At 42.3% G+C, this 12,546-nt stretch overlaps 1 protein-coding gene and 1 long non-coding RNA gene across 10 annotated transcripts in view; one reads left to right on the forward strand and one right to left on the reverse strand.

Moving 5' to 3' along the window:
• Positions 1 to 1,134: 1,134 nt before the first annotated feature.
• On the reverse strand, positions 1,135 to 4,439 carry LOC124071013. Its single transcript, XR_006845274.1, has 3 exons — positions 4,304 to 4,439; positions 2,357 to 2,403; positions 1,135 to 1,205 (listed from the first exon to the last, which is right to left on the reverse strand). It is a non-coding gene; the product is annotated as an uncharacterized LOC124071013 (long non-coding RNA).
• Positions 4,440 to 4,505: 66 nt separating this feature from the next.
• nfixa (nuclear factor I/Xa) overlaps positions 4,506 to 12,546 on the forward strand; it is a 108,543-nt gene continuing 100,502 nt past the window's right edge. For all 9 annotated transcript variants that reach the window (XM_046411303.1, XM_046411364.1, XM_046411373.1 and 6 more), the window contains exons 1-2: positions 4,506 to 4,635; positions 11,549 to 11,632. In XM_046411303.1, coding sequence (XP_046267259.1) covers positions 4,633 to 4,635; positions 11,549 to 11,632 — 87 coding nt within the window. In that variant the 5' untranslated portion in view covers positions 4,506 to 4,632. The remainder of the gene's footprint in view (positions 4,636 to 11,548; positions 11,633 to 12,546) is intronic.

Below are 12,546 nucleotides of genomic sequence, written 5' to 3' on the forward strand. Positions count from 1 at the left end.
AACCTTTCAAACACATTAATAAACATTTAATGAGTTTCTTCAGACTGAATGTTTTCTTCCAAGAAAGATTTAAAAGGAATAAATTTCATTAACTTTTATGCGGGTGACTCCTTTTTTTAAATTTAGTTTTAATAAAATCAATCAAGGGTTTATGACAAACCCATTTGCGTTATTTTATTATTGTGCACCCTCTCTCCCCAGAATTAAACAATCTATTGGTGGTTGTGGTTTAGATGTCACAAGCAAAATTATTTCAGGAGGATCAAGTTAGATTTCGACCAGCAGTCCACATTTTCATCAAGATTATTTCAAGAAAAACATGGGAATTATTGCCTGATTGAAATTAGGTCAACTGCTACAAGCATATGGTGCATCACCATCAGGACAAGGAGTATGAATTATTATTTAAACCACATTTACAGACACATGCGAGTCCTCTGTGTGGCATTAATGATTCAGTGTACAGATTTTTAATGAGCAAAATTTCAAAGACTTTGGCCCATTGTTTTGTGACTGGGACCAGACTTTTATGCTTGTTTTTAACTCAATAATCCTGTCGCGCTTTTAGCGTAGATTAAATACTCTGCTGTCTGAACGCGTCCACGTGTAGTTCTGCTTTAATTTAAGGCCTCTTCTGAAAAGTTTGCCAGGATTTAACTTAACGCTTCCGTGCGACGTTTTAATTTAACGCACTTTTTCCCCTCACACGAGTTTCGCAGGTAAATTCATTCACATAACACAGGATGTATTTTTTTTCTGCAGTTTTTCGATTTTAGAAATGTTTGCGGGTCATTTTTCAGCTACCTGAAAAAGCATCGAGCTGCGCTTTTGATTGATGGACATTTTTCTGTCAAATTAACACCTGATTGTGATCCTGACAAATGCAGCTGAAGACCACAGAGCTGCACGTTTGGCCCATCCAGAAACACGTTTGCTCGATTTTATTTCTTTCTTTCGGAAGCAGTTTTGTTACCTGAAGCTTGTAAAAAAAAAAATCTCTCTGGCTTCTTTTGGTCGTGCTGAGTACGCGGTGTGAAACTGATTTTAATTCCAGGTTAAGGAAAAAAAATGTGATAGGATTATTTGGGGTTTAGCGGCACATTTGGCTTTTTTTTTCTTTTTTCTTTTTTTTTCTTTTTGCTGTTCCAATCAACTGGTCTCCAAACAGGCCGTCGGGCGTGTGAGAGCCTCCAAGTCGTCAGCATCTGTGAAAAAACATCAGAATTAATATTGAAATATAATATAAATATATAATATATACATATATATTTATATATGTGTGTATGTAAAACCTTTTAGGAAGGTCATGATACAAACTGTGAATATTATGCAATACCATTTAATCAATAAATCATCAGACCATCTAGGTGTCATAATAATAATAATTACTATTATTGTTATTATTAGTAGTATTATTATTGCTGTTGTTGGTGTTCTGGTTGCTTAAATGTCATCACATCATTATTAGTCTCGGTGCTTTGATGCTGTTTTTATTTTTTGTCTGAAATTATTCTGGTGATTATTTCTGCACCTGTTCATCCCTTCACCAAGTATATTAAGAATTTCTTCATCAGAACTGAACTGCTGAACTTCCAGCACTGTTAACCTGTCACTACAGCAACTTGTGTGTCTGTGTTTCGTGTCCCAAGCAATGACCAGCGTGCATCTTACAAATAATAAAATAATAATATCAACGGCTAAATTCACTTCAAAATAATAATTCAAACAGGATTTTGTGTCACAAAAAAGGCATAAAAAGACTCACATTTGAACTCACGTACATTTGCACAATCACGTGGATAAACTGGTGTAGTATAAGAAGATTTTATTTTGAAAATAAGATCGACAAAATTGACCTGTAATGAGCCGGTGTGCACAAAGTATTGTCAGACTACATTATTTGTGATATAGTCTTTTTCAGCTTTTGATTAAACAAGATTAACCACCAAAAACGACAGGTTTTCTCTCTGTGCTGTTGCGCGAAGGGGCCATCACGGCCACCGTTACCTCAGCATAAAACTGCATCCCACCACAGACACACTTCCGTGTTAAATAAAATCATCCAAATTAGACTGAAGCAAAAAAAAAAAAACCTAAATCACAAATTAAAATTACAGATGAATAATTGATGTGGCCAAATGTGTTGGGAGGTCAACATTTAATTATTGATGAGCCGTCACGTTGGAGGAATGTCATTAGACGTCTGATTTTTAAAAAAGACGGATAACTACACACGCACAACTCAATACAAGATCATTCAGCACCCGGATGCACAGTTCAGCTCAGTGCTGAGTTTTATCCAAACAGCGAGGATCAATATGCTGCGTTCATCTGCAGTAAGAACGAAAACACTTACTGTGCTGTCTTGACTTTGATCAGTCTTTTATAATTGTCTGGTGAAACCTGAAATGTGAAAATACCAGAGTGTGAAACAGAAAGAGGCCGATTTTAAAACTGATTAAACCTGTAGGAGCCAAGAGCTGCGCAAAGGTTTTATTTTTACGCGTTTTTCTTAAATTGTTGTGGTGTTTTACGTATTCTTGGCTTTCATGACATCACTTCTATCTGCCACAAATGTCCTGAGAGCCAGGACCCGTTTTGTTTCCTCGTGGCTGAGATGTTAGAAGTCTTCATCCTAATGCCACTCATATCAGTTACATGTTACATAAATATCTCAGGGTTGAGGGATGAGTGTTGATTGAGTATTCGGCCTTTTTCCTAAATAATCACAGAGCATGTCCGCATGTGTTTGACTCTTGTCTTGCTGTTGTCTTGGACTACTCTGTTCCTCCTGGCTGCTGCTGCTGCTGCTTCGGGCCTCTAGTCCTCACAACTTCAAGCACTTTCAAAATAAATAAATAAATGAAAAATTGGGAATTTCGTGTCTTATTTGTCGTATTTCCTCAAAGTCGGATCTTTTATGGCTTACAATATGTCTGTGATATCACAGTCACGTTTAATCCCGTTGCTTCACTCCGTCATTCTTCTGGGAGACACTGTGACAATAAAGCTGTGCTATAGTGAAGTGTTTAAAAAGCTTTAAAGTTAAAGCTTGCTAAATTCCATCATTACAATCACCACCAGTGTGAACTGACAGAATACATTGAGTCTCATGCGTGTGTTATAAATCTATTAAAATATGGTAAATCCTGCCTTCCAAAACCCTCTGAACCTCCTCAGATCCTCTGAATTTCTGGGGATACACTAAGTTGGAATGTTTTTTCTTAAACATATCTTGTTGAATATGATCAGCTACATGGAGACTGGGCTCTCTTGCTCAAAGTGATTAGTTTTTCCCTGAATTAACCTATTGGCCCTTTTTTTGTTGCTTGATCGTTGATCCAGACCATAAAATAAAACTTTACCGAAATCATAGTGGGAGCAGCTCGGGTCGTACCCGGCCGTGCCCACAGTGCCACTGTGAAACCTACAGTACATGCAGGCGGTAGGTAGGAGCCAGTGCAGCCCTAATCCCCGCCGTCCGTGATTTAGCCCCTGGTCCTCCTAATTCTCCTAAAGCCCCAGCTGCTCCCCTGGCCGCTCCGCGCTCTCCGCGACAGACTGCACACCGCTCGCTTTATTAATAATTCACCTAATATTTCAGCCGTTCGACGCTGCCTGCTGAAGCATCGGCCCCCACCTTCACTGTAAATAACTGCCCTAATTCCCCGTCTTTTTTCGTGTATGCGTGTGTGTGTGTGTGTGTGTGTAAACAGGTCGTCTGCTGGTGAGGTGAGCTATTTAGTGGCTGATATTTTTGGGGAGGGAAGTGTAGGCTGTCTGTCGTCGCTGCCGGAGCGCACGGAGAGCTTCCATTTTACGCACCGAGGCATCAAGAGCCCCGCTGAAGCCCGGACCGACTACGTGTCGCTGTGCAGGCATTCTGCAGATCGGCGAGGCTGGAGCGATTTGAAGAAGCGAAAACGCAAGCTGCTCTTTCATCTCATCAGCTTTTGAGGAGGAGGCGGCGAGGGACCAGGGGTGTCCTCCCGTTTTGTGTGCAACACCGTGTGTGTGCGTGCGCCTGTTTGTGTGTGTTTGGAGCAAGAGAGAGAGGAGAGAGAGAGAGATACGAGGGTAAAACAGATCGGACGCGCGGCGCAAAGAAGACAGCCGCTTTTGGACACGTTTTGGAGACAGAAGCTGTCCGGCTGCAAAGGCTGCACACGGAAAAATAATAAAATTAAACTTACTTTGCATCGCACCTCCCGTCCATTATTTTTAAACGGCTATTAATATTATTTGGGGGAGTTGTTTAGCGTTTCCCAATCTGCTGGACAAGTTTGGCCGCTGAAGAACGCACCTCGGGACTTTGACGCAGACGTCTCCCTGACTTCTTGTTGCTGGACATGGGCACATCTGAGGCCAAACAGCGGTAGACAGAGGGTTCGGAGCTGCTGTCCTCCTTTTCCTCCTATCTCTTGCAGAGTGGAACCACTTTTGAAAGAGCGTGTTTTTTTCTATCTGGGCCTAAGGCCGACTTGTTTAAAGGTCCCTTTTTTTGCTTCCGGCAACAGCGAAGAGACCAAGTCTTCCTCCCTCAGCCCTCACTCCCTCTCTCACTTTTTTGGAAGCTGAACTTTTAAAGGAAAATGGGGCATTGAGAAGGTTGGCAGATCTCCCCACGCTATAATGGTACGTGCTGTGTAACTCAATAGTTCCCCTCTGCTGCGTCTATAGGGTAAAGTCTATAGGACTGAAAATAAACCAAACATTGCACGTGTTTGACTGCAACCCTGCAGGATTTTTTAAGTTTCTAATTCCTTTGTGAAAGATTTCTACTTTGTTGGACACGCAGAGTTGGCCATGAAGTGTGAGGCCACACATGACAATACAACACATCTGTGTGTGGGTGTGTGTGTGTGTGTGTGAGTGAGAGAGAGAGAGAGAGAGAGAGATGTGTGTGTGTGTGTGTGTATGAGCATAATCACCTTGTTTGCCTCCAGTTTTGATAATTGTAAAGTGCATACACCCAATTTGTGAAAAATCATCTAATAATCTGCTCGTCCCATACAACTTGTACCCCAGTAATATACTGTAAAGCAGCTCTATATATTTAACCGTGACCTGCCATCCCTATTTTCCTTTATGTCCACTCACAGACATAACCCTAACACCGTAATTATTTTTTTAAATCTGTTTCCTATTCTAAATTGATTGAGGCTCGATGGTGGGTTCAGCACAGGCTGAATGGTTTGCAGAGGCGTTTGCAGACACCCAATGACAAAGTGGAGGCTCATCTTCCTGCGCTGCGCAGATCAGATCAAACGGAATAAAACACACATGCGATCTCAGACTGAAGAGATGCGAAGGGCCAGCATATAGGCCTAGAGATTGTATGTGGGCGGAATTCCTCATGATGATGATGATGATGATACTCTGCGAGTGGTTGTATCGTTCTCCGTCCTGCACCCGGACCGTGTCTTTTTCTGCGTTTCAGGCGACCGCTGCTTTTTTTTTTTTTTTTTTTTAAATCAATGGCCACTTCATTTGCATAGCTGATGACACTTTATAGCGACTACAAGGGGGTGGGGAGGTGAGGTGACACACAGACCTTCTTTGTGCAGCCAGAACAAGTGCCGGGAGCGCGAAGGCGAAAGCAGAGTGGATGCGAGCAACTGCTCCGTGGCAGTTAATGTTTATCAGAAAATGCAAAGGAAGAATCTCTGCTTGGGCACTGATGGTCCGGTCATCTTTTTAAATCTGGCAGCATTTGGAGACATAAACGTTACATTTTATTATCTGCTTATTGCACTTTTGCATTTTTCCCTCCCTTTTCTCTGTGCATCAGAGTGTTGCAGTCTGGCAAAGGATTATTTAAACAGTTTTTAAACAGTTCCCATCATGCTGCAGCTCAAAGCTTTTGGATTACAGTATACCTGCTTTAAATTCGATCTAAATTTTAATCTACATTACAACTTTACTGTCAACCCAAGAGTGGACAGTAAAGGTGCCATAATTTGGCTGCATGTCATGTCAGAGTTTATGTGTTGAGCTTTTTGGTTTAAGACATATGCACATGAGAAGAAATTACTTCTGTTAGCCACACAATATTCCTTGTCCAACAGTTGGTCCTCTAATGTCAGGACTTCCTGTGTTAAAGAGAGAGATGAAATCTAATGGTTTGCAAAGACTGAAACATTAATTGAATTAGTTGGGTATAAATTTTAAATGTCAATGTCTCCATCTCATAAATAAAGACAATTTACACAGTGCAAACACTAAAAATGATATCCGCTGCAGCAGTACAACAACATATGTGCAGTAGTTGCTGCTTACATAAATGAGATCTCCTGGCTTGAGGATATTTTACTGCCTTTAATTCATTCAATTGACTGTACATGCTAGAATGAGTCACACAGCTGTTCTTTATATTATCCTGAAAACATCAACTCAGCCTCAGACTGCATGGGACATTTAGCGTCATGAACAATGAGCTGAAGTGTACACTTACATTTCACAGAGCATTTATGTGTCTGCCTCGATCTGATCGTGTAACATCATCAACAAACTTTGCAGGAGAAACTTGATTCCTGCCTGAGTGATGAGTGACACATTGTCAGCACACTTTGTCACACCTGTAGGATATGAATACACATTTTCCCATGTTTGAATATCACTGTTACTTAACTCTATTATGGGGTGAGGGGTGGGGGGGTCACCTGCCAAAAATGTTTGTTGGCCACTGTTTATGCGACACCCAGCCATACCTGCCCAACAACACAGACAGATCTCAGATCAAAACGTCAAGTTACAGGCCATATGCGATTTGTGATATCAGCGGTCCAATTATCTGTCTATTTTTCTTAAGGAAAACGTACCATGAGACAATGCTTCGCAATTGGCAGTGATATAACAGTCCTCATTTTGTTTTGATTGTAGGCTTATAATTTCACAGTTGGTTGTTGCAGAGAAAACCTGCCAACCACAGAACCTGTCGGTCAAATCAAAGCTAAGGCTGTAGCTGCGAGGTGGGCGTGAACCTCACCATGTTATTAAATACATTTTTAGAGTATCATTTCAGTTGAGTTGGAAGTGGGTGAGACACTTTACACGAGCCCTACGCGTTTCTTTATTGAGTCATACTCAGTTTGTGTGTGTGTGTGTGTGTGTGTGTGTGTTTTGTAATATAACTATGCTTCCTGGTCTTTGTGGTAAACTCTGCTGTATTAGAACCATAACCACAAGAAAATCTCCCCATGGATCAACCCTTGTGTGACACAAAGGGCTGATTGTACCAGCCCAAACCTCATTGTTAAATGCACATAGCCAGTGCGGCGAGGCCTTAACTCAGTGCGGTTTGGCCATTAAAAAAAGCTTGAATAAAGATCCGTGCAGGAGAAAGGGTGCCAGTAGCACTGGCTTACCTAGTGTACAGAGGCAGCACATGGTGCAAGCAGTGCAGCAGCGAAAAAGTTGCAGTGCGGGAAGTTCACTGTTACAGTTGGCATGGTGTTATCTTCAGGCCAGCCTGACAGGCAAGATCAGTAGTTGACAGGCGAGGTGCCAGGCCAAGCAAATCTTGGGGCGTGTCACAATGTGTTCTCTGTTGAAACTTGTTTCATTTAACAGTTTTGGTGAAAGGGATGAATTTCTTTGCATGTGATTGTGTCTGCTATAGTTAGCGCTGGCATAGTTTCACAGCAAGGACTCTGAAACTCAGAAGCTTTAAATCACTCTCTTGATTTGCATTTAGGTACATTTAATTTGACCCGCACACACAAACAGACACAGTTGAATTTCCTGCATAAGTCAAATTGTTTTTTGCATAAGTCATCTGGAATTATATTGTACTCCTGCCTCCTGCAGTCAGGCCTGCTTAACAGAAACTGTTCACACTGTGTGCCTCATGCCTTCTCCAGAATCCCACCGTTTACTATTGTGTAAAACACGACTGCACAATTAAGCCTAATGCAATTTTCAGCACCGCATCTTGGCTGTACTTCTGACCCAACAAAACCTTCAGGACCCACAAGTGGAGTGAAATAATTAGCCCCACTCTGCTCAGCCATCCATCTCTCCTTCTTTTTTTAATGCAGCCCCTCGGTTTCTCATCTTCTTTCTTATTCTCCCCGTTTTCCCTTCACCCCTCCCGAGATGGCTGTATGAAAAATCATATTTTTCCAACATTTTTCCCCGAGGTAGCTTTGGCACGGACTCACACGGCGGCCATTTCTGCCTTTCATACACCCCTCACACACCGTGGAACAGATCGCCGGTGCGGCCCGGCGTCTTTGAAGTGGTTGCCATCTCACGCAGGTTGGCTGGACTCTCTCGTTCTCCCTCCCCCACAGCCCCCCATTTTCATCCTGTGCCTTAAACTTGGCAGTGTTATTTTCAGCCACCAAATCCTGATGATAAAAAAGCCTGTTCGAGACACAATGGTGGTGATAATAATTATGGTTTTTAAAAAGATGGACTGACGGTGCTGATAGTGATTGTGGCTGACGATTGTGCAGCAGCCAGAATAAATGCTTTCTGGAAACAAGGAGACGACTGCACCAGGTGTGTGATCAGTGTAAGTTTTTTGTGTGTAGGTGGTGCATTAGTTTGTGCGTGTGTTTGTTTGTGTGTAGCTGCAAATGTGATATGCAGTGAGACAGAGATAGAGAGGAGGATCATTGATATGTTGCCATTCATGTGCTTTAAAATGGAGCCATCTGAGAGCAAATTCCACCATCAGGGCCTTTCATACACAAAGCTTTGTGGAGGTGTGTGTGTGTTTGTGTGTGTGTGTGTGTGTGGGTGAGCAGGTTTTGGAGATCTCACCTCCAAAGAATTTGGCCATATGGTCGTCAACACATATACCCAGAGAGAGAGAGAGAGAGTTAGAGAGGGAGCGAAAGACTGTGTGAGATAGTGAGGGAGAAAGAGAAAGAGGGGTGTCTTCTTTTGTCAGTGGAGACAGGAGGAAAGGCAGTTTTAAACAGATCCTGTTCCCCTACCTTAGATCAGATAGCTCAGACAAAAAAAAAAAAAAAAAAAAAAAAAAATGCAAGTAAAAAAATAAATAAATAACTCCTCCATCGCATCCCCTATTCCACATATTTGTGGAGTGGGAAAATCTGTCTCAATTAACACATTTGCATTGGGCGATGATGGACTCCAAATAGGTCACTGACTCAATCTCCCGCCTCCGAATCTTCCCTCTAAAATGTTAATTAAGGAGGGCTTTGAGATTTTTTTGCTCAGGGCTGGCCATATGGGCCAGGCATATGTTCTATATATATAGTGCAATATATAATTCATACACTGCTGCAGGAGAGAGTGTTTGGGGGCCCAGAGTTTTTTTGGAGTTTACTACAAAGGGAGTCAGTATGTTCTGGCCTCCCTAGTGGCAGGTACACAGCTTAGCCTATTCATTATCTTCATGTTATTCACTGTTGCACAATGGGATTGAGGTTCATCAGCACCTGTTTCTTTGGCTGACGACATAAAGAGGGCTTTTATAGTCTTCTTTGTTGGTTGGTTAATATGGAATGAGAGCAAATTATCTATTGTTGGAGTGCAGTTGGCTTTTTTGCGTATTTTCCATTGTTTCAAAGCGTTCTCTGGGTCAAGTCAAGTTAAAAGATGAGTGATGCTGAGATTTACCGCATATGAAGGGCTACATATGTACAAAAGATATTCTTAGCTGGTTAGTATGTTTCCTCACACACTCCCAGTTGAACCAGTTGTCCCACTGCCATCCTCCCAGACACCCATTCACCAGCAGAATGAGGCAGTGGCAGCCAATGAAAACGGTTCTTTCCCACCCGCAGCTTTTTGGGTCTGGCTCAACCAATCAGGGGAGGCTTGCTAGTGCACCTGACCCTGTTTCTGGCCAAGGACAGCCAATCACAGACGCTCCAGCACACCTGATGCACTGTGGTCCACTTGCTGGTAGTCGGCAGGCTCACGCTGGTGCAGACTCCCACACAGGTGCAGTGGATCCAGGCCATTATTCTGACCATCAGCCAATCAGATGCATCGTCTCATTATCACATGTGGCTTGGCAGACTTTGAGTGTTTGCATTTTGTGCGTGTGTGTCTTTGTGTGTGTATCAGCATGTATGTGTGCATCTGAGGAACTCTGCTCCCCCATTCCCATAATGCTTTGCAGTCTTATCAGTGGGCCTCTCTCACTCTGTTTCTGGCTTCATCCTCTTCTTGAGACCCAACAATGGGCACTGTGTTGCCCCCTTAAGGAGCTGGAGGCCTCGGCTAAGAATAAAAAACATGTTTATGGACTAATAAAGATGATTAGAAATCGCACAATTGCAGAAAAATGGAAGGTTTGCGAGTGCAGATTATCTGTAATAAAAAGCTGAGGGGAGAGAGGGAGAGAGAGAGTTAGCTGTACAGACCTCTCATTGCGAAGGATATGAATAGCCTTTGTTTTCACCACAACTCGGGGCTGTGTGGTCTGCCAATGTCTGGCTCTTATTATGGGGTTTGTGTCTGTGTGTCTGCGTAAGTGGCATGCACGTGTGCACTGGTGTGTGTGCATATGCTTGTGTGTGTTGCCGTGTGTTTGTGCGCCAGGCCGAGGGCACATGGGCGTGGAAAAAACGTACATACGTGCAGGTGATTATATTTTCAAGAGAGGGTGAGGCTACATGTATGTGCATTCAAATGTTTCCACACACCAGATAGGCTGTTTTCTCTCTGCTCCTGTTCAGCTAAATAAATGTGGCATGGGGTCTTGGGCTGGCACAAGCGTGCATGCACGCTTTTTTATCCGTTAAAGTTGTGAAATGAAATAGGATTTCACAGAACGGCGCAGCGGCTGTGGGATTTGGGCTCCCTTCGGCTAAGCAGAGTGGGATAGGTTGATCCAATCAACGGCAGAACTGCAAGGAGAGCCCATTTCACAGCTCCGGGCCCTGCCAGAACCCTGCCTGCCTGCCTGTTTGACTTAGAATACAAATGAAGCTCCCTGAATGCACACTTACACACACATGCATGCATGCACACTGGTACTTACAGACAGTCTGGCTGGGGATGTATAGTGCAAGAGTTGTTAGCAGGCGCTGTGCTTTCTGTGGAGAAATGAAACCAATACTGGCTATGAGATTCATAGTACTGGTAAATTTTTGGGTTGTCTCACAAAGGGGAAGTAAGAAAAATCTGTGTTTGATCGGGGTGACTTCAGGACATGACTGGTCACAAATGTCCCTCTGCATTTTAATAAATTCTTCTTCTTTTTTTTAAATTATGTGATTTCTTAAGGCTAGTATAGTTTAACATTTGCTTAACAAAGAACAAATGCCAAATATAACATTGTACTTTTTAAAAAATTTGGAATTCAGCTTTAAAATTGTTTGTGTTAAATGTTTTAATATGTTGTATTGGTCCCTACCTTCATTGGAATTTTGTCTCACACAAAACAACAGGTTGAAGCAGCCACCATAGTTTATGGTGCATTAGTGCCAAAAACAGTTCAGATCTGCTGCCTAAGAGAGTCATTAATACAATGACAGCATCACTGTGCCACCCATTTGATAACATTGAAATTAAATAACCATGTCTTTGTTTGCTTTGTTTTTTTTGGTTTGTTTTTTTGTAGGCTACTGACACCTACCTGGTGAACGACGATCCTTCTAGAGGCCCAGGGATGCCTGAATGTTTCCTCGTGTCTGATACATACAGGGTATACACACACACACACACACACACACACACACACACACACACACACACACACACACTTCAAGCTCCCCACATCTGCCCTCACAATGCTGATGTCATACAGATTTATTTCCTGGACACTTAAACAAGCACAGTCCATTAAAAACAATCTCTTTCTTCCCTTTATGAAGATTTACCACAGTTGAGAGGAGAAGGGCCTTCAGAGCACAAAAGATTCATCAGTGCATGCTGCAGAATAATTTTTACAGGGTCAGACTTCACCATTAGGGATGTTAACCACTTGAATATCTTCATTCTTCAGATCTTGAATAAGAGGTTCTTGGGTTAATGTGTCCAGGAAAACACACACACACACACATTCACACAGACACACACACACACACACATTTTTGAGTGTTGACATTGTGTCTGTTAGCATGCTCATATATCCACTTTCTGTAAAATCTCCCTAATGTCATCAGGGATGATGTTGTGAACTCATGTGTCCACTATGACATGAGGCAACAGTGCCCTCCATAAACACTCCTCAAAGTGTCAACTCTTCTTTTATAAGTAAGTTTACTAGGTTTTATTTAATCGGGTTTGTCCAGACAGTGGAGGACAAAGCCAGCAGCTAGTGAAAACAATATAAAATACAAAACATTTAAAAAGTAAATGTATGATTTTATTTTGGACAACACTTTCTGTGTGTGGCATGTTCTGCATGTGGTCGTTTTCGTATCTTTTGTAAAAACAGCACGTTGCCTTCCAGTTTCAGTTTACAGACAACTGTTAGACCGCGTGGACGACTGCTCCTTCGGCCTGCGTGCTGCAATCCGAGACAAGTTAAATTTACCGCTTAAACTAAGAAATGATGGATGACATCAGAGCAGAAATACAAATCTGTACGTCTTCTTTCCACTGACTACAAACACG

This window comes from Scatophagus argus, chromosome 2 (assembly GCF_020382885.2).
Source record: "Scatophagus argus isolate fScaArg1 chromosome 2, fScaArg1.pri, whole genome shotgun sequence".
Taxonomy (NCBI): Eukaryota; Metazoa; Chordata; class Actinopteri; family Scatophagidae; genus Scatophagus; species Scatophagus argus.